A 22,710-nucleotide genomic window follows, 5' to 3' on the forward strand; every position below is an offset into this window, starting at 1 on the left:
CATGAAATATGTGTAACAATATCTTTTTTTATCTTTTTATTAATACATTTTTTAACCAAATAAAGAAAATTTAATGAAATCAAGTTAAAAAACAAAAATTTAAAATTAAATTTTGCCATTTCTTTCTTTTTTTTTTTTTTTGCTTGAGTTATTAAATTACTTTCGATTTGTTTGCAAATTAAGTCACTGGGAATCACGTTAGATTTTTTTTTTATATGCACTAAAATCATTTTAATTATGATAGCCATTTTATATTACATCAAAACAAATTCTCAAAATTTAATTAGTTTCTAAGACACAAATCAACAAATTTACAGCCAAAAACAACTATAAAAATTAATGTCAAATATTTTATTTACTTATTTGGCCATTTTTCTTATCGGTTTTTGGCATCCATAATAACTAATCACAATTTTCCCTAAAATGATATTAAAAATTGTAGTACAACTATCAATAAATGAAACTTTTAGAATAACAATATTTTACTTTGTTTCAATTGCACATAGGTACACACCTACTTCTTAATTGAATTTTAAAATGTTAAACACCGGACTGTATTTGATTACCTTCAAATGCGAAGGTTAGGATTACTATCAAGGATAATACTTTGAAATTCAAAAGTATATAGTATACAAAATTAAATTTAATTTTTACATCATTTGAATTTACAGCATTGAACATTTGAATTACATCATTGAATCATTTTAATTAACAAATTTTTACATCATTTTAAGGAATGTAATTCTGTATAACGAAATATTAACGAAATCAGTTGAATGGAAATCAAAGAATCAATCTTGAGAAATCAAATTTTATATATATGACTTTTTTAAAATTGGATTTCTCAGCAACAATCCAACCAATTGTTCTCAAATTTTGTATTTTGCAATTCAGAATTACACTCTAAAAATAACGTGAAAAATTGGATACCTTACAATTCAAATGTTTTTTTCGACTGTTATAAAATGAAATAAAAAGTTCTAATTCTCCAAAAGTTACACTTTACATTGAATTATTTTTAGATAAACGAATTTTATAATAGTGAGTAAAAAATTTTCAGTTTGCTTATTAAAAACCTTAAAAGCTCACCATATTTTTAAGTTCAGTTCGCTTAAAAATATGGTGAAATACACAAAAACTTACATTAACATTATGAAGTCCAAACTTCAGATAGCTCAAACTAATGGGAACATATTTTCCAGATTGCGGCTATCTCCAAAATTTTGGGTGGTCAGAGTATGAAGATACAATAATTTGATCAAAAGCTATTCACGGTTGCCCTTTTTTTAATTTCGCGAGTTGTTTATTACAAGCAAAATTTATTATTTTCTCTAATTCTGACTCGGATCGAAACAAAGTTTATATATCTACACATTCATATCTCTTTTAATTTCATTTGAAACTAAACAACAATGAAAATTCGTAATTAAACGATTGTTTTACAAGTATTTGGGATCAGATATATTAATTTTGCAAAACTGACATCACAAGTCTGAACAAACATAATTAATTAAGTTAAAAATGAAAATTCAAAATGTCAATTTTCTATAGTATTAGATCAGATTCGTCAGCCTATATGACCCGGATCGTGATCGGCAGATGGGCAGACTATTGATCAGTTTTTAAATGGGAACAGCTTTTATAAAGCGTAAACAGCTTTCTTCACTGCACACCTGAATATTTGTAACCTTTTTATCAGACATGCAAACTAAACAAACAACAGCGCGTCTTGGCGTACCTATAGAAGAGAGCCCTGCCTCCTGATTTATTTTTAGATACGCGTCTTTTTCTCAATGTCATCATCATCCAGGTCGGATCTTAATCCTTCCCGACCACCCCTACACGCTTTTGATGCGTGATTACCACTATTTGGCTTTTCGAAACTACATAAAAAGGATGGTTTGTTGAAAGCGATAGAGAAAGCAAAACTTCTTTTATCTAGATAATAAGTAAACTTTGATCTAAGATGACGAACAAGAAGAAACCGACTGAGTTGGATAATAATAATGGCATGTAATTCTTTTTTGTTCCTTTCCTATTTTATTTAAGTTTTATGGTTCTTTTGTTAGGAATAAATTTTTGGATATTTTACACTTATAACCCTTTGATACATATAGAACACCGGTGTCCCTTTTATAATTTTTTGTCTAACACTCTAATTACAAGCAAAAATATATTTTGTTATTTTAATAATGAGCAAAAAACAGTCTATCAGCGCCTTGTTTTTATTGATGGGCATGCTGCTCTTTGTTATCTGTATTTTCAATAAATAATGATAAAAGTTCATGATGTAATTTCATTATATTTAGTCAAATGTATTTATAAATTTTTAATCTCAGTAAGCTATTTATTTATCTTTTTCTTAATTGCACTCTACTGTAAACCTTTTCCACTTTTAAGAAATAGTAACCAAAAAAAGTTAATTTGTGTATTAATCCATTAGCACAGAAAAGAAACCGGTGTCCCTTTTATAAATTTCTCTGATGCTCTAATTACAAGTAAAAATATAAGTTTTGGTATTTTTTAATTATGAAAAAAAAATTGTCGAATAGTTACTAAAACAATCTGTTAGATTATCGGAATTATATCTGTGCAAAAAAATATAAAATCCAAAAATGTAGTTTGTGATTTTTTTTTCATTCATACTCAAAATTTTATGAATAATTGATCTTGCAAATTAAAGAAAAAATTCAATGGTCTGTAACTGTTGCTTTTAGATCTAAATAACTGCAAGTAAATGCAAATTTAAAGAATCATTGTTTGAAAGTGAGCATTGTTAGGAAGATTTTACCTTTACAGCAAAAAAATACACCAATATTTCATGTTGTATTCCATAACCATCAACTATCAAAATGCTAAATATATAATTTCACTTATTTTGACTAAATTATGACATAAATTATTCCAAAATAATGAAAAAGTATGAAAATGTTTCATAAAAATTCTTCGTCAAAAGGATATTTCACGTTAAATTTTCTCATTAGAATTCATTTTTAATATAAGCTACAACAATTAATAATATTCCAAGAAATGCTTCTGTAGAAATTTAACAGTAATCCCTAATATAATAATTATCTGCCCACTTTGACTTGCAATAATAATACCTCAGAGAAATAATATCTTAAAGAATAAGTGTAATACAAATTATGTTGTAAGTTTTAGTTTACACGCAGTTTTTCCATGTATTTGCGCTTCTTACCTATTTTATGTAACAATTCCAAGTAATACTTTTTATTTTTATATATTACTTCGTAGTTTTCTTACGTTGTCTCAAGTTCTTGTGAACTTATTTGTGGTTTTCGTGTGTTATTGCCATGTTTTAAATTTTTTATATACTCGCACAAGCAACTAAAATATTTTATTTACTTCATTATATGTCGAGGTTGTGATAAAATAATACTTCAGATTTAATAAAAGAGAAAAATTTTAATAACTATGTATAAAAATTTTCTGTATTTTTAGTATTTAGCATATTCTTATATAGTGTGACTCTCACGATTTAACATATTGTTGATTAAACCCTAAAGCATTTCAATATGCAAAACAGAAATTATTTTTATGCTAATAATAACTTTTTGTGAGAAAGTAGATTTTTTACAAGAACTATATTTGCAATTCCGTTTCAATAGAAATATCAATAAATGAAAGCAAAAAGTGAAACTCAAAGGACAAGTTTTGAAAGAATAATTTTTTAAATATTTTTTCAAACAAGGAAATAATTCACACTTCACTCACTTTTCGATAGGTTATTCCCATATTTTTAAATACCAGTATTTAACTGCAATCATTACTTATATATTATTAACCTAATGTCCAGCGCAAAAATTAGATCTACATAAGCGATAACAGAAAATGGTAGAACTTTTTTATTTGTACCTAGAAAATATTTATTTTCTTTTATAAAGCACTTTGCTTTATTTTCAGATCCAAGTAAAAATATTTATATTATAAATATGTTATGGTCGACAGAGCTATCTTGTTTCAAAAAAATAAATACTAATAATGAAACACTTTGAGCAACATTTTCTTTTCTTTTGTAAAAATAAACCATTATTTTCATAAAAACGCTAGGCACAAATAACTTAAATATATCGTAAGATTTAACTCTTGCTTTAATCATCGAATTAAGTGACAATTTTTTTGAAAAATTTTTCAACACTTTTGGTATTATAGCGTTATTTGTTACCTCCCATCAAAATTTAAATTTGTCATTTTCATTTGTCATCAAAAACATTTTCATTATATTTCTTAATATATAATGAATAAAATTTGATTTATTGTTCTTTCAACATTTTATAAATACATGTTAATATTTAAACCGAATTTCAACTAAAAGGTAATAAATGAGCTAGATTATCACAGGACGAGATTCGAAATAATACTAACAATTTCACAAATTTGAAAATATGTTTCTCCCTACACCAAGTTGACATTTCAATATGATAAGACTAAACTATATTGCTAATGACTTTTTGTGGGAGACTGGAATGGTGCATATTTACAATTATATTTCAATAAAAATAACATAAATGAGGATAACCTACCTGGATCAAAAGATAAGATTTGGAAGAAAAAAAATTTACTAAAAATGACTTAACGTAATTTAAAAATGCAATGAGGAATAAAAGAGAATAATATAGCAAAACTACGTTGGCTAAATTTTATTTCACTCAGTGAAACTAGATTTTGTTTTAAATACCACAACTTTCATATAATACCCTCATTTATTACAGTAATCTAGATATAATGAGCTATTTTGCAACTAGATTTTCATTTGCTCATAAAGTTACTTTATTAAGAACTTCATTCACTTCAAAAATATACAAATTGGAAATTACCAATCCACTTGTTTCAAGCTCTCGAAAATAGGTGCCCATTTTTAAGACTTGCCAGATGTGAATGAGAAGAAGTAAAAGTGATTTTGAAATATAAAATTGCCAAAGAAAAATGGAAAAATAAAGATTAAAAACAGAATTGAAAAAACCACAGTAGCCGTGAGAGAAAAAATGAAAAACAGAATAAGAGAAATCTCCTTGGAGGAGAGGGTCAAATCAAGGTAAAATGCATTTCCATGCTCTATGGAGAGGTGGTGAGGAACTAATCTCGTTAACAAAGGAATCAGCATTTATATGAACAAAACAAGATTTAAGGGTATTAAGATAAAGTGGGATAGAAATAGTTTTGGCTTTGTCGAAATTGAATTTTTGTCCAAGATTTGAATTTTTGACAATGCGTAGCAATTGATGATTTATCGCATAACGGACCTATCTATCGTGCTCCTAAAGAAATTAGGGCCTATTTTTGAACGCTTGAAACATCTCGACTGTTATTTCCAATTTCTATATTTTTTTTAAGGGAATGAAGCTTTTAATGAAGAAACATCTTCCCCCTACAGTTTCTTGGGATTATTTATTAAATCTTAAAAACATGTTTGGAATTTCTAAATAAAGTAGATTCCTGTCAGTTAAGGCTCCTTTTTTTTAGGATTTTCCATCTTTTTATTCCACTTAAGAAATGATTATACCTTATGAAAATTCCAGCCATTATCAGATTTACGAAAAATAAATACATTCACATGAATCGAACTTTAAGAGTAATATGTTTAACGCATATATCGAAAGAATTCTTTTAACTGTGGTTTCATTTATCGTTTCTAAAAAATTTAAAACTTTTAATAAAAAATCAGTAATTTTGCGTTTCGTTTGAAACACAATGTCTCAATTTCTTTCGTTTAAAAAACGTTCAATATTCCATTATTCTAGCTCAAATATAAAGATTAAGTATATAGCATTTATTTATATCTTCATTAATGGCTAGAACGCAGCTTGAGTAAAACTTAGTCAATGATAAACCATAATATCGGCCCTCAGAAAACTAATATACTGTAAATTTGATGCAGTGTTTATATGGTGTTAAAATAAACCAGTTCAAGCTGGAACATAATATCAAGTAATCAAGTCTGGGAAGAACGATATTATGGTTCAACCTCGCAATAGCACCATATTAAATTACAGCAAATTTTATCAATATTAATGGTGCAACACGCTCTTCAAGTTCATCTAACAAAATATTTAAGTGTCGTTTAAATTTGTACAGTGCGCAAATTAAAAAACGCAGCATCTTAATAACTTTTAATCTAGTGATCAGATTAACATGTACTAGGATTAAATCTTAATGTTTAAAAATGCCAACTTTAACTATGCTAAGTTTCAAAATAAAACACAAAAACGTATTCTCTCTGAATAAGCTGCTTTATTTTAAACAAATTCGGATTCTTGATCCCCAAAACATTGATGGGGATGTTGTCCGCAGTCTAGCAAATGTGGTCAAGAGAGCGGTCGAAAGTTTGAACAACTTAACGTTAATTTAACTCAGTTTGAACGACTTAAAGTTAATTTAACTCGTAGCGCTTTTCACCATATCACGGAAACTGTTTAATTACCATTTTTTAAATTCTCCTGTCTCTAGAATTATTCTGCCGTATCTCTGCAATTTTCTGATTTTTTTCATTTAAACTTATATAAATTTAAATTTAAAATTTGCATGCCTCACAATTCAAAAATTTTTTACTATTTTTATCAAATTAATATCGTGATTAAAAAAGAGTAAATACTATTTATAAAAATTTATTTTCACTTAATAGCTTTGGATGAACGATTTCTATAAACATGAGTATGAAATTTTTGATTTGCTGAAGATGAAACGAAATACGGAAAATACGAAATTAGCATTAAGTCATCCAAACTTTCGACTGCTTTAAGAACTAAACAATTGGCCTACTATTATAACTAGATCACGATTACGTATTAGATCGTGATTTAAGAGTCAAAAATTCAATTATGTCAGGGAAGTGGTATGTTTATTCAGAGAAAGTACGTTTTTGTGCCTGATTACGGACTTAAATATATCGTAAACACAAATCAATTACCACATTGAAGGTCAACCTCTTAGAACAGTAAAATTGAGTTCCTAAGCTTGAAAATCCAATTACAGCAAAAGTTATTAAGGTGTTCTATCTTTATTTTGTGCACTGCCAATAATTATTAATCTATTACTATGAACAACTTTTAAAAAAAAATTTGAAAATTGACAAAATAATAAAAGTTACATTCGAAGGAAAGTATTATTTTTTATAGAATGTGTCAAATTTTTAAAAGAGGGAGTTAGGTGGGGGGAAAGTGGGTACATTTTAAAAAACATCTATTTTCTCATTTTAAATTGAGAAAATCTGTTTAATATTTTAGCGCCATCTATTTATTGGGGTAGCATTTTTATTTCATTTTTAGAAACTGATTTAGAAAAATTATGTTTACAAACTATCAGTTTGTCAACTTATACTGTATGTGAGTTTAAGCAATTGATGAACTTTCTTCTATCATTGAAAATTGTCGAAAACTATTAATTTTAGTTCAAATTGGTAAAGAGACATCTGAAGAATAGAAATGTAGGAATAAATTTCAAAATTCTATTTGTTATGAATTGTTTTCTGGGGTGGGGTAAAATGGGTATATGGATAGGTTTAGATAAGTGTTATGTGATTCTTTTTTTTTTTTTTACTTCTGTGCTAGCTTTAGTAAGTATCTAATTCTCTATGTTTTATAATGAAATAGATAAAAAAGAAATAATTTACTTGTTTGATTTCCCTGCGTAGTAATTTTAACACTGAAAACAGAATTTCTTTCAAATTTTATTTTTTAAAGAGAAGAATGATAGAGTAGGGAGGGGAAATAACAGTATAACAGACATCTTAAACAATGAAAAAATTTAACAAACTAGTATAATGGTACAACTTAGTCCGCATAGATGTATTTTCATGCAAATTTCTGCCTTCATATGGCATTTTTTTCTTATGGAAAACAAAATAAATTCCTTAAAATAACTAAATTTAATAAAAGTACTTGCTTGCTATAAATAGTTATAACACTTTAAATTACCACTAAGCACTTTAAATTACCAAAAAAAATTTTTAGTATTTATATTTTTCAAATATAATTATGCTACATTTATTTAGGAGCAGTTTTATTTCTAAAACAATATTTACATTGAAATATACACTAATTTTAGAACTATACCCACTGGGTACATAAAAATATGTTCTTTTTAATGCCTCACTGTAAGAAAAAAAAATAGGCAAGTTATGCTTCATATTTAATCTACGTGAATCCAATGCACATAAAATAGATAAAAAATTTCAGTGAAATAAATTTTACGTTTCGGTTTTAGAGCTTTTTTTAACGCTTGATTTTATACCCTATTCCTTTATGAACAAATAAATATGAGTTGTTATCTAGATTTGTGCGAACCTGTCTGTTACAGAAAAGCACTTAATTTTGAGGCACTTTGTGGTAGTCACTCCAATTTGTTTGAAAAAAAAATTCTGCATTGTTTATTGATCTAACTTTTTTTTTAAAAAAAAAAAAGATAGGTAGTGAATTCAAATTACTAGACGAAAGATGATTCAACAAACTACATAAAAAATTTTATGTAAATCTGTTTAAAAAAATTTATTCTGATAATCATGAACTTAAAAACTACTGCTTTTAAAAAAATTAGTTTAAAACTTTAAGTTAACCCTCTGACGCAGATTAAAGCTTTAATCACAAGGAAAAATATATCTCGTTATTTTTTAATTTTAAAAAACAGTAATAGTTACTAGTGAAATCTGTTTGATTATCGCAATTTTATTTGTACTAAATAATGAAATCAAAAAACAAAAAAAAAAAATTGAAACAAATTTTTTTTTAATATTTAAAAATTTATCAATAATTGATTTTTGTAAATTAAAGAAATTTCAATTATGAATAACTGTGTCTCTTAGATCTAAATAATTGTAAATAAGTGTGAATGTGAGTCGTGTTCAAAAAATTTAACCTCTAACGCAAAAAAAGACACCGGTGTTCTATGGTGTATTTCATAGGCATAAATCATTAAAAAAGGTAAATATAATATTTTTCACTCATTTTGACCTAAATTAATACAAAATAACAAAAAAAAATATTTAAGAAATGTGTTTTATAAAAATTCTGAATCAAACGGTTAGCTATCGGCGTTATTTCGAGTAAAGCAGCGTGTTTCTTTAATACCAAAACGTAAATCACTTTATGCAGAAATACCTTTCATTTTTTAAATAATTCAGGGTAAATCTTACTTTTATAACTAAGAATGGATTCATAATTTTTTTATGCTTCGTTCAAAAATTAAAAATACTCTGTAAATTAAATTTTAGAATACTAACCTTGTTTCCCCCCCTCCCTTTTATTTTACAGCCGATTTCAATGTCAAGTTTCAAACACGAGGCAACTTTAGTTTGTTCAATGTCATGATCTGTGTATGTACTGTATATGAAGTCTTCAATAATGAGATAATTATATTCGAGTCAGCTCATAATTTGTATTCCAGTTACGTTTTAGAAATGGCATTACAGGTTTTAGATAGTGGATAGACCATCTGATTCATTAGCTAGTTAAAACCAGTCTTAAGAGATCACGTGCTTAGATAGCACTATCTTTTTTTTATTCAATAGTATGGCTGTGGCATATAAGCAATAATTTTCTTCTTAAAATAAATTTTCTTTCGAAGAATAATATTTTTTTTTTTGTTTTATTCTTTCTTTGCTTTATTTTCTTTCTGCAAATGACTACTCGTATTGGCCTATATTTCAAAAATTTCATTAACTTTGACGATTATAATTATTTTTATCAGATAGTAAATAATATAACTCAAATAATTATTGAGACTTTTATGGCCATCAAAGTGTACTGAATAAACTTTAATACGTCAAAAATAAGTTTTATTATATTGGTTCATCTTAAAATATTAATCACTTATATAAAAGTATCACTTTTATAAAAAGGTGTGGCAAGCTAGTTTTGTTATTGAGGTTTGTGTAAAAAGGTAAGAAACATATTAAAATGTAACTTTAATAAATTAATTTAATGTGCTAATATTTTGAAAGAATATGTGAGAAATTCATCCCTATGTAAAACGATTTCGCTGTTTTGTCCCTTACGTATGAAGAGAAAAAAATTGGTAAATATGCATGTATGCATAAAATAACTCAACACCAAATGTGAATATATGTCCATAAAAAACCTGTGTAAAATTGTAGTTTCTAATTGTCCCTTTGACAGAGATCGTTTTTTAAAACATGTAAGAAATTAGGACAAAAATCTATTACGTGGATGACTTTAAAAGTATAAAACTATTTTGATCATGGACTAGGTCTATTTCATCAGGCATAAATTGTACGTGTTTAAAACTGTTGAAGAAATCGAAGACCTTTTAGAAAGAGACCTTCGAAAAAATTATATTTTTGACCTATAGTATCTGCAGTTTTAAAAAAAATCTAATTCAAATTTTCGAACATTATTTCTTTTTAAATTAGAAAAATATGCAGGTGTATGCCTGAAAACTTTTCGCATTTCAGTGACGATTTTTCCCAATGGCGGTGAAATGTGAATTTAAAATTCAGTTGCAAATAAATTAGTTTTATGTCTTGAAAAAGGTTAAAACGCAAGATGGTGCGATTATTTTGCATACATAGATTTTTTTTCTACGTAGTAGTGGTCAATATCATTCTAAATTAAATTTATAAATCAAAAGAATTAAATAAGAAAAAAGAAACATCAGCTTTGCAAACACGTTAAATGTAAAATCTTCCAGAAAGTTCTGAATAATTGGAAATGCTCTCACGAATAACAATGGATTCTTCAAAATTTCTAAAAATTGTTAAAACGTTGAACAGATATCACGATAATGCACTAAAATTATACAGAGATACTTTTAAAATAAGAGAGATCATTTTGTTTTGAAAGTGACTCCGCCATAGCAATGATAATTAGCAAATTTTACAAAAGGCATTAGAATATGCCATTAAGGAGAACACGGTGTGAATAATTCAGATAGAAAAAAAGATAAAACTTTCATAAGTCTTATTCAAAAGCTCGAAAAACGTTCTTTTCCCTTTTAGTGTTCCCTCCATTATTGAAATCAGCGACCGTGGAAACGAGGGGACAGTTTACATTTTATTTATGAAGGTACGCAGCACAAAGATCAAAATTTTTCACTTAATATTAGTGCATTTAAAATTAAAAGAATTTTTTAAATCGAAAATTAAATTTAAATTAATTGATTTATTTAATTGATAAATTGTAAATTAATTGAGAATTTTTTTCTGTCTCTGAAATCTAAAAGAATATGAGATTTTGCATGATTCCAGGGAGAGAAATCTGATTCCAAAATGTTTTTGAAGCGGATATTTTATATGACAATTAGATAAAAAAAATCTCAGAAATGTATTTTTATGCCTTTAAAATTCATCAATTTCGAACTAGTTTTGAAGTAACTAAATAGTTTATATTAACGGTTTTACGGATTTTCAGTAAAATTAATCGGAATTAAAATTATAGTTTTTAGTTTTGTATTCTTATGACTGAAGGTAAAGACAAAAGAAACCGTTGTCCGTTAAAACTAGTATACCTTCGACTAATGTCTACGGAAAAATAAAGGGCATCACCATTCAGAAACTATATAAAAAAATATATATATATATTTATAAGCCTTTAAAGCTGCTCATCTAAAAATTAACAAGGATAGAGTTGCCTTACAATAAGAATAAAGACTGTTAAATAAAGAAAGTTTTAATCGTTCGTTATTTATTCTTGATTTAGCGAAATTTTGAAATTTAAAAAAATAGTGCTTTGTAATCTAGACTTATTAGAATTCACAGGGAGAGAAAAAGAAATTTTGAAAAATTTATTTTGTTTAGACGAAAAACAAGTTTAAAAGAACGCTTATGGTGAAATCGGTTGTAATACTATGTATGAAGAATGTATTTAATTTAAAATGGGGAAAATGTTTTTACAGCTAATATATATTCTTTGCACTTTTGAATTAAAACATTTCTGTAGACTAGTGAATTATTAAAAAATTTTATTGTGAATGTGTTTCTATTTTTGGTTTTAATGTGTCAATTTTACATGTAATTTTTAAGCAGTAAGATATTATCAATGAAAATCGAAAATAACATAGATAACAGAAAAGCAAAAAGGAAGTCTATTCTTTCAGCAAAAAATATGGTTATTATCAGGTTTAAGGAATATTTTTCTAGCACTTTCCTATCACATCTAATTTAGAGAAAATAATCAAAAACGATTGTTTTAATCTCCATCAAAGATAACCCCATTACCCACAATTTAATCCTATTACGCTTTAAAGAATAGCATCAAATTCTCGTAAGGTTTTTATCAGGAAAATCTGAACTATCGCTATTAGATAATATTTAATTTTGTTATTATCAAAGAAAAGCAATTTTAAGAAGCAAATCATATTAGGTTAAAGTTCATTTCTTATCAATTAAGATAAACTTTCAAAAGTTATATTTATAAATAACGCAAGGTAGGATCGGATTTTCATTACTGGTTCAACAATACTGATAAAAAAAAATTTATAAGTTAACAATTGGCGAAGAACGGTATTTGATTTAGCTATATAGAGTCTAGAATATTTAAAAATAATCGAAATAGTTAGGATTTTTAATATTTATAAGTAGTTATGCCTCTTCAGCATCTGCCTAGTTGACGTCCAAGGAAAGTGAAAGTAAGAACAAAATTTTGTTATTAATTAGTTGCGAAATTTAATTTTAGAAATTTATACGAATTGTCTAGATTTCATTGTGTTATAAATTGCTTAATTAGATAAACTTCAAACTGAAGAAAAGAAGTGTTTTATTTAAATATATATATTTTTTTCAAAAATGAAAAAAGTTGTTATGCAATTATTTTATTTATCAGTTGTCTAGTAAGAGAAGCAAGATATTTGGATTAACTAAAAAATTAAGATCTAGGCATAGATGGAATATTTAATTCGGAGTATACAGGTCCTTTTCCTATCCATCATGTATTATTTAAAAACATGAGGTAAATTGTATTATAAATAGTTTAGGTTTACAGGTTTTATATATATTTTTTTATATTGATTATTAGCAGCGGTGGCGAAAACTTTATAAAATTAAGTTTATAAAATCAAAATGGTAAAACATCAAATTTGCTTAAATATTAAAAAAAATTATTTGAATATAAAAAATTTGCTCTCTGCAAAGTAGTATTTAATATAATTAAAATGTCCATACAATTCAATCATAAATCTTCCCCTACTTTTTTATAGTGTTAATTTTTTGCTCATTTTTGCATATTTATAANATTAAAGCGAATTATCTAAATTTCATTGTGTTATAAATTGCTTAATTAGATAAACTTCAAACTGAAGAAAAGAAGAGTTTTATTTAAATATATATTTTTTTTTCAAAAATGAAAAAAGTTGTTATGCAATTATTTTATTTATCAGTTGTCTAGTAAGAGAAGCAAGATATTTGGATTAACTAAAAAATTAAGATCTAGGCATAGATGGAATATTTAATTCGGAGTATACAGGTCCTTTTCCTATCCATCATGTATTATTTAAAAACATGAGGTAAATTGTATTATAAATAGTTTAGGTTTACAGGTTTTATATATATATTTTTTTATATTGATTATTAGCAGCGGTAGTGAAAACTTTATAAAATTAAATTTATAAAATCAAAATGGTGAAACATAAAATTCGCTTAAATATTTAAAAAAAATATTTAAATATAAAAAGTTTGCTCGCTGCAAAGTAATATTTAATATAATTACGATGTCCATGCAATTCAATCATAAATCTTCGACTACTTTTTTATCGGGTTCATTTTTTGTTCATTTTTGCAAAATAATTTAGGCTTATAACATAATGGAAAAATTCAGTGTGCTTTGTGTGTTTTTTTTTTTTCTTTTAGGAAAATTTTTAAAATTTTGTTATTTTAAATTTATGATAATTTCTGTCATTTTTAATTTATGTTATTAGTTTTTTTGATTTCATTAAAAAAATTGCAGCACTATATGAATTATGCAATTTCAGTTTTAAAGGGCTAATAATTTTTATCAAATAAAATATTATTAATTTAATTTGTAATTTTTATTTAGTAAGTATTTTTTTCTCACTGGTTCGTAATTTTTTAACTACTGTACTTCGTCATTATTATTCTTATAATTTATTTTCGATATGTTTCTTATAGTCTATTTTCATTAAAAATTCGTTTTTAAAGAAAATACATAACTTTTATCAAGCTAACGTTTTGCAACTTTTATTCAGCAAAGTAAATGTGCTTTTCTCAATTTGTTTCAATGTTTAAAAAAAGTGTCATATGTTTCCTTATCTCTTAATTTTTCAGACAACAAGAATCTGTTCTTCCCTTCTTATTTAGCCTTCATTTTTATTTTATTTATTTAAATTTTTAATTTATTTTTTGACAAATTGATTCGTTTTTGATTATTTCTTTATTTGAACCTTTCCTCAAAGGGGGGCGACAAAATGTATTGTTTTCACTGTAACGTATTGTGATGCATATTCGGTATGGTTCGGTGTCAGGTTGAACGCTGTGCTAATGCTCTGACAGGTGGAAGGAATGCACCCATTGTATGATTTCGCATTTTCTGAAATAGTTCAAAATTATTTATCACTAGCGTTTTTTAAACATAAAAACTTCACTTATTTGTTATATTAAGAACTTTGTTAAGTTAACAATCGTTAAGCAATTATCTTTTCATTGAAAAAATTTTAAGTTTCTAAAGAACAGAAAATCTTTATCTGAATAATTTATCACAATTTTGCAATTCTTTAAACTATGGTGACATAATATAGAAATTGCAGGTATCCCATTGTATAACGCGTGAAAATTAAATTTTTAACGAGAAAAAAATTTTTAAACCTATAAAAAGTTTGCGCATATTACAGGCACAGTTCGGCTATGATACCTTGTGGAGGGCTCAAATATGCAAATGGCACAAATTATATTTAAGCAAGGCCGAGAGAAGTTGAAAACTTATCTCATGCTCTTCGACCATGAGTCTTAGAACAGAGAAAATTGACCAAGTTTGTGACCCTATTCATAATGACTGACGATGGAAAGTTCGAGAAATTAGTGCTATAAGAAAGATGAGTTATGGAAGAATGCAAGGCATAATTCATGACGATTTGGAACATCGAAAAATCTCAACGAGGTGAGTGCCTAGAATTTTGAACACAAATCAAAAGGATGCAGGAAAAGACATTTATCAAAAGCTGCATAAAGCCGCTTTAATATTATAGTAACATTACAAAGTTACAGGCATTACACTGAGAAAAAATTTAGCATCCTCCATGTAGCCGAGACTTGACACCTTCGGACTACCATTTGTTTGGACCTCTTAAAGATGCCTTGGAGGAGAGAGATTTTCATCCAATGAAGATGTAGAAGATTTTGGCAATTGGTCCATTACACGGCCTACTTCTTTGAATGCCACCGAGATTAAAAAAACTTCCAAAACGTTGGTCAAAGTGTACACAAGTTCGAGGAAATTGTGCAGAAACATGATTTATGGATTGATGATTATGATGAAAAAAGTTTGTTTTTTGAAATTACGATTTTAATATTTAGTTATTAAAAAATTTTCTTTTCTTTTTTTTTTTCTTTCTTTCATTTTTTTTAAATTCACCTTCAATATGTGATTTCCAATTTCACAACTTATTCTCTAAGCAAGTGCTTCTCATCCTTTTTATCACCATGGACCGATCAATGTTAACACCGAGGGGGTGGGGTTGAATGCTTATATTTTAAATTATTAATTTCTGATTAATATTTTAATTATAATTTTAAAAACTTAATATTTTAACTATAATTTTTTGCAATAATACTATAAGAAAAATTGAATAAATATGAATACAGCTTAAAATCAAGAAACAAAACTTCCAAAAATTATTAACAAAAAGATAATTTAGTTGTCTTTTCTTTTCATTTTTTGTTAAATTCCAGTCAAAGAAATTATTTTAAAATTTCTAAAAAGTCACACATGCAAAATGAATAACCTCAATATGTGGATCTTATGACAATTCAGCTTGTTTTAACTTTTTTTTTTTTTACTTTCTAATTTTTTTGAGCTTTTTTTTTCCAGCAAATTTTGAGCATTTCACCGTCTCCTCCCGTTTTTTGCACTTAATCTCCAAATCTGAAATCGTAAATAATTTTAAGACTTCATTGGCGTACTGGAAAGCTTCTGCTACCAATTAAGTGTATGTTGATAACAATAAATATCTTGTTTTTTCAAGCTATCTTACATTGCTACTAAAGAGAAATAATTGTGCTACCACTTTTTAATCTATTTGGAGAAAAAAAATCTTGCCTTTATAAATGACGCTCCTTTAACCGCTAATGGTTTAAATAAACAATTTCCGGTTTTCTCTGAGTTACACAACAAAATGACAAACTGATTTCAAAATAAGATTATCAAAGAAAGTGCAGTCACCAGAAATGTGTGATAGTAAGAATAAAATTAAACACTTCTGTGAAGTGGAATTTAAAATAAATACGTAAAAGAACTGCTGGTGTGAAAATATAAGTTTAAAGCATATTTATAAATGATACCTTATCAATTATCTACCTAAGAGGTATATGAGCGATATAAAGTGTGTCAGTTTCTACCAGTTTAGACAAGACATAAAAATTTTAAGAAACATTAAGTTTATCGACTCTAAGCAAAGAAACCTTATGTACCCAAACACATGTTTTTTCTTCTTCTTGTTTTGTGTTTACGATTGAAGAAAAGTAAAAACTGATAAGAGAGCCACACCGCTTTTAAAAACGAATAGAGCCAAGATTAGAATTTTTTTGACTCAATCAAAAGAAGATAGCTCTATTTAGTGTTGGTCACGTGAAAGATGTGCCTCTTTTTGGTGGTCACGTTATCAGCTTGCGTGTATGAATTTAACTGCAATGTCACTTGACGCAAAAGATTAGCAAGTTAGCACGTGCACCCTCAAAGATAATAATTATATCTTAAAATTTATACTTTTTTCCACCTCCTAACGTATTTCAGATATGCCAGAAAATGTAAAATAACAGGGGCGTAGTGAGAAAATTATATCTATATAACAAAAGAAGACCTCGAGAAGAGACTAGCAAAACCTCCCCCAGTGACCGCGCAAACTTCAGCACCAAATGCGGAAAAGGTTTAATAAGGCTCTTATTTAGATCTTATTAGCTCTTATTTCGAATGGCTCTTATTTAGAGAGTTCTTTTTGGCGATCTTTGAAAGAGATCTACTACCTTATCTTGCAGTCAGAGTGAACTAAAGATTGCTTATTTTAAGGAATAGAAAGTTAAAAAAATTTTTAAAAATTATTTTATAAAAAAAACTAAGCATCTTGAACAAACAAGTCTCTTCTCATTTTTTATGGCTAACTAATTCTTAAGATCAAAGCTTAACCCCGTCCCGCCCCCATTAAGGGGCATCCGGAGAATACTGTAGACTCTAAGTGTGCGCACGTTGACCTCTCAGCAAAAGAAAAAGAGGATTCTAAAAGGTAGGCTTAGTGGCGATCCATGGCAACGCGTCGGAAAAATGGTCAAGGGAGGCAGAAGCAACTCCAGGTAAAACCCTGGTTGATGTAGGTTGGGCGCCGAGCTAATTCCTAAGATATAAAATTAAATGCAAACTTAAACAAACAAAAAACATAACTGTTTAGTTATTTAAAATAGTTCTATCATTCATGAATGGTAGGTTTGGTTTTACATATATCAGTAAAGAACATTTTTATTGACGCTAAATTTTATTCATCGATCATGACGCCAACACATGTGGCATTTCCGCACCAGGAGAATGCCACTCAGTTAAATAAAGAAAATTTGTGCTTTTATAATTTTGAAGTCAATGTAACCGCTAAGAACAACATCCATTAACGACCATTTTACTATGAAATAGAGAGTGATCGCGTTCGAGAGGTTTCACTGGAAATTGAAACTCAAAACACATAATTCTAATCATTTTACGAAGGTCATTCGACTCCTCTATTTCCTTTCTTAAACAAATCTGTCTTGATGATCTGGAATTTTGTTTCATTTATATAGATGCCGATTTCCTTGTTGACGACATGAGTAGCTTACTATCTCTCCATAGAGTGTGGAAATGCATTTTGCCCTAATTTGTCTCTCTCGATTGCTACGGTTTTTCTGAATTTGTTTTTCACCTTTTCTCACTCTCGGCTACCACGGTTTGTCTGGTTTCGTTTTACACTTTTATTTTCCATTCTTCGTTGGAAATCGTACGCTTTCTGTTTCAAATCATTTTTGTTTCCTCATTCACATCTAGCGAGTCTAGAGAATGGTCACCTATTTTTACGCTCTCAAAAAATGTTGACTTTTTTCACATATTCAAGATTTTAGAGAACTTGAAATTTTTAATTCAGTTAAACCTGTTTTGCGTTTGTTACATCCTCCTCATGTATTATGATTTGTCAGATTTCAAAAGCGTTATTTGTTTTGTTTTATTCTCTCTCTTATTTATTGATTTATCAACCCATAACCTTGATTCTACAGTGAACTTTCCCTTTGAATGTTTCTCACACAGTTCCGATCATTGTCCTGGGAGAGTGAGAGCCTGATTAGAATAAAAACCATCTTCCCACAAACGCAAAACACTCACCAATCAAACTCTTCATTTTTCTCTGCAAATTTGCATGAACCGTATTCATTAGAATGTGGGGCTTCATCTTTCTTAAACCAGTCTTCTTTGCGTTAAATAGAGAGGAAACATAAACTATAATAAATTTGTCGCAGTGCACTACAATTAATTAAATTGCACCAAAATGTTAACTGGTTTCGGTCACCTTGGTATTGTTAAATATTTAGCTTTGCCGTGATTATAATTAAATAATTAAGTCTCTTCATCAGACTCTGCTTTTTCTTCAAATTTCAGCAGTAGTTCTTTTTAAATCTAGAAAGAAAAAAAAAAATTTTTAATGATAAAATAAAATTTTTATTAGAAACTAAATAAAAAAACAATTATACATTGACGTTTGGGAAAAACTCAACACCATGAAGAAATAATGCCAACTGAACTAAACTTACATGAAATGTAAAGTGAGATAAGACATTGGAAATTATTAGAATTCCAAAGCGATTGCGCATATACCATGATTGTGAGTGTTTACTTATAATGGGTTTATTTTTATGTGAAACAATTGACTATGAAACAATTACACTGGCAATCGAAATGGGCTATAGGAGGCGTAGAGCAGCTCTCTACTTATGGCAACATTCACAAGCTTTCACCATTATTGTGTTTTGAGTCAAAATAATTATGCTAGTTTCTGTCTTGATTTTTAAATAGATTAAAAACTTTTAAGTCCTAAAATGACATGGGGTAATGAAAACTTCATTAAAACATAGTTCAAAAGAAAGCGTCATGAAAGTTTTAAGAAATATTTGTGACAAGTAAATACAAAAAATATTAAGAAAGGGGGAAATGTCGTATTACTATACAACTGAGGACCAGGAAAGAGTTAAGCCATGGAATCGGTCTTCCCCCTAGATGGCGTATTCGAGTGTTGCGAAATCGAATTAATAGATTAATAAATACGAATATTAATAGGCATCGATTTTGCCAAAAATGTAAAGATTTGCGAAGCAGAAAAAAAATGAAAAATTCCTTTTGGATTTTTTTTATTTTTAAAAAAAGCTTATTTCTCAAATGTTAATTTTTTGCATGTAATAATCATTTTTCATCATGTTTATTAATTTTAATAGTTTTTGGCCTTTGTTTTTCAGAATCTGATAACGTGGTGACACCACCTGAAAAACCTCTGACGTCATTAGTAAGTTTTCATTTCGTTTTTTCAATATCATTTTTGATCTTAACTGTAACTGATTACTTTGACAGTCAGCAGCAGAGTCGTGCTGTCTGCAAAATCAAAACTAATGTTGTTTTGCTAGATCAATGTGCTGTTATACTAAAATAATGTCTTTAACTCACGTCTTACTACTATGTTAATTTATTGTTATAACATTTGTTATTTAAATGCTTGAGTCTGGAAGGAAAATGATTTCACTTTTTCATCTTTATATTCTATTGTACTCAAACTCTGAAAGCTGATGAGTAGCTCATGCCTTTTTTTACATACTTAAACTATTTTTTCTCCATAAAACCGTATATCAGGTGAGAAATTATTTTTATTTATGATTTAAGTTTAACCTAATGCTTTATTTTTTCATTGCCCAAAAATATATCGGAAGTTTTATGTTAATGTTTATTAAAAATGTATAGTAAAGAACTTCCTTGGTTAATAAATGATTAAACTTGCATTTAAACATTTATTAATGCTAGCAATTTATTTGGTGTTTTATTTATTGGTGTTATAATAAACTTCTATTTTATTCAGAAGTGTTTCTTAACAGATATGTATGCATATACATATAGTAATTCACAACGGATTATGCATTTATAAAAATAAAAAAATTTAAAGTTTTTTATGAAGTTAAATGATAAATATATTAACTCATGACTTCAGTATTTGTTCACTTTCTGAAAGTAGCTGTTCTGAAAGTAGACCTTCTCCCTTGATACCAATGAACTTTATGTTGTAACAAATATTTTTAAATTTAGAAGCACTTGTAAACTATCTTTATTTAAGAAATAAGTACATCATTTTTCTTATTCTTATTTAACATTTTTTCTTTTTTTTTATTATCATTTTTCTATTTTTTTTTATAATCTTTATTTCTGAAGTAAGAAGTTTATTTTGTCTATTTGTACTTTTATTATCTTTATTATAATTTGAAATTCATTTTTTTAGAAACATCCTTAAAATAACAATAATTGAAACAATATTGTTGATGTTAAAATTCTGTAAATGTTTTACGCTGTAACATGGTTTAAAAAGTTTTTGACATACGTCAGTTTCTAACAATTCAAAACCCTGTATGAAAAATTGACAAAAACCTGTAGTATAAATATTATTATTATTATTTTAAATGGCGCATTGCTTGTAATTTTTCAGTTTAAATTTCTGTTATTTTTGTAAATGCAAATTAATATGTTGAAAAGAAAATGTCTTGGGGGAAAAAAATCGTTCTATTAGTAGGAATTTAAATGTATTTGAAATAAAGACCACTATTTTTGACAGAAGATCAAATTATTATTTGTCGCCATTCTTAGTATGAAATGTAAAGTTTAAAAAATTAAATTTTGAGATATGCTGAAATTTTTGTTATTTTTATTAAAATTTAGGCTTAACTTTTTTTGTCAATTTTTTTTTATAAAACCTAATCTAATATGGATTTTTGTTGCGACTTCAATATAAAAAATTATAGCAATAAAACAATATTTCCATTTCAATAATGTGAGAACTTAATTATAATAATTACTCTATATTCAGGGTATCTGCGAACCTGGAAAGTCATGAATTTCGGTATTGAACAAAATTAGTCATGAAATGTCATGATTTTAACTATTTTCATGTCATAACTGTTTTCATGGAAAGTCATGGATTTAGGTCACCAAATTGGTCTAATTTTTAAAGTAGAATCCCCTCCCCCCCCAATTTCATGGCGTTCGGAGTATCTGAATTTCTAACAAAATCCCCACTCGCAGTCATATTTTATTAAAATATAAAATGTTTTTATCATGTCTTTTTAAAAAATGAGAAAAAACATCATTTCTAGAATGAATTATCTTTTAAACTTTTGTGATTTCAGAATTTTTGTTTATTTTTTTTATCAATTGAAAATTTTCACTAAAACAAGGCAGTTATTTGCGAATTTTTTTTATTCCGAAATGAGACCAGAAAAATCTGGAGTATTAATTTCCTTTCCAAGGAATTAGGAAAGTATCTTTAGAATATAATTCTGCTTAAAAAAAGATAAAAAATATTTGCTTCTGTGTTCTTTTTCACTTATTTTATTGCTTCAACTCTTTCTTTACTCTGTTTTTTAAATTTAAAATCTATAAAGATGCAGAGTATAACAGATTAAGTTATACCTATCATTTCAATTAATGTTATTATAATGCTTTCAAATTTATTGTTCTGTTTTTGTCGGGAGAAAATAGTAACTTCGTTNCTGTGTTAGCTAGAATTTTTTTAAAAGAACCTTGTGGTTTTTTCCACGCATTTACTGTGTTCCTCACTCTTTTGGGGAATATCATACAGTCAATTTCTAAATTTCTTTTAAAAGAAAAGATGAAGATACAGGGTATTTGCTTCATCTGCCCAAAACTATTAATATATATATTAATAATATAAAACTATTATGTGTTAATCGTATATTAATATATATATTTTAATGTATTTGTATGATATATATTATATATTTGTATGATTTAGATATATATATTTATATCTGTTATATTGAAATAATTTTTTAAATAAACTGCACAAAATTTTATATGTTTTTTTAAATTGTAATCATCTTAAGCTATTTGTAGTTTTAACTTATTTTTAATGTCAAAAATCGAAACCTGGCTCTAACTAGGAATTAATAGTCTTCTTTCAAAATAACAGCGATATTTCCCATGCCATATATTGTTGCTAAGTTGTACTAACTGCAATCACCAAGTTAAGCAACTTGCAGGGGTGGCTATGTGTTTTGATTTTTATATTTACCAAAGCATTGATTTTTTTTTTCTCATTTATTTGCAAAAGGAACTCCAAAGTTCTCAATTTCACATATCGAGAAATCTTGATAGAATTCTGTATTGTAGGTGGACATGGGATAGTTTCGACCTATAGGCAGGTTGGACAAAACTTAATTATTTTAATGCTTTTAAATATTTTTATTTCTTCCAAGCATGGTTTTTATCACTAGTACTTCAAATTCGGGCAGAT

The 22,710-nt window shown here is 27.2% G+C and overlaps 1 protein-coding gene across 6 annotated transcripts in view; it reads left to right on the forward strand.

Annotated features, from left to right (window-relative positions):
* Nucleotides 1-22,710, forward strand: part of LOC107454409 (solute carrier family 35 member G1) — a 37,426-nt gene that overhangs the window by 8,976 nt on the left and 5,740 nt on the right. For 3 of the 6 annotated variants that reach the window (XM_016071709.3, XM_071181379.1, XM_016071850.3), the window contains one exon: nt 19,658-19,704. In XM_016071709.3, the coding sequence (XP_015927195.2) occupies nt 19,658-19,704 (47 nt within the window). Of the gene's footprint in view, nt 1-1,827; nt 2,010-12,424; nt 12,598-19,657; nt 19,705-19,758; nt 20,046-22,710 lie in introns of those variants that run through there. The other 3 variants (XM_016071639.3, XM_016071785.3, XM_016071928.3) reach the window with 3 other exon arrangements.

This window comes from Parasteatoda tepidariorum, chromosome 5 (genome assembly GCF_043381705.1).
Source record: "Parasteatoda tepidariorum isolate YZ-2023 chromosome 5, CAS_Ptep_4.0, whole genome shotgun sequence".
Classification (NCBI taxonomy): Eukaryota; Metazoa; Arthropoda; class Arachnida; order Araneae; family Theridiidae; genus Parasteatoda; species Parasteatoda tepidariorum.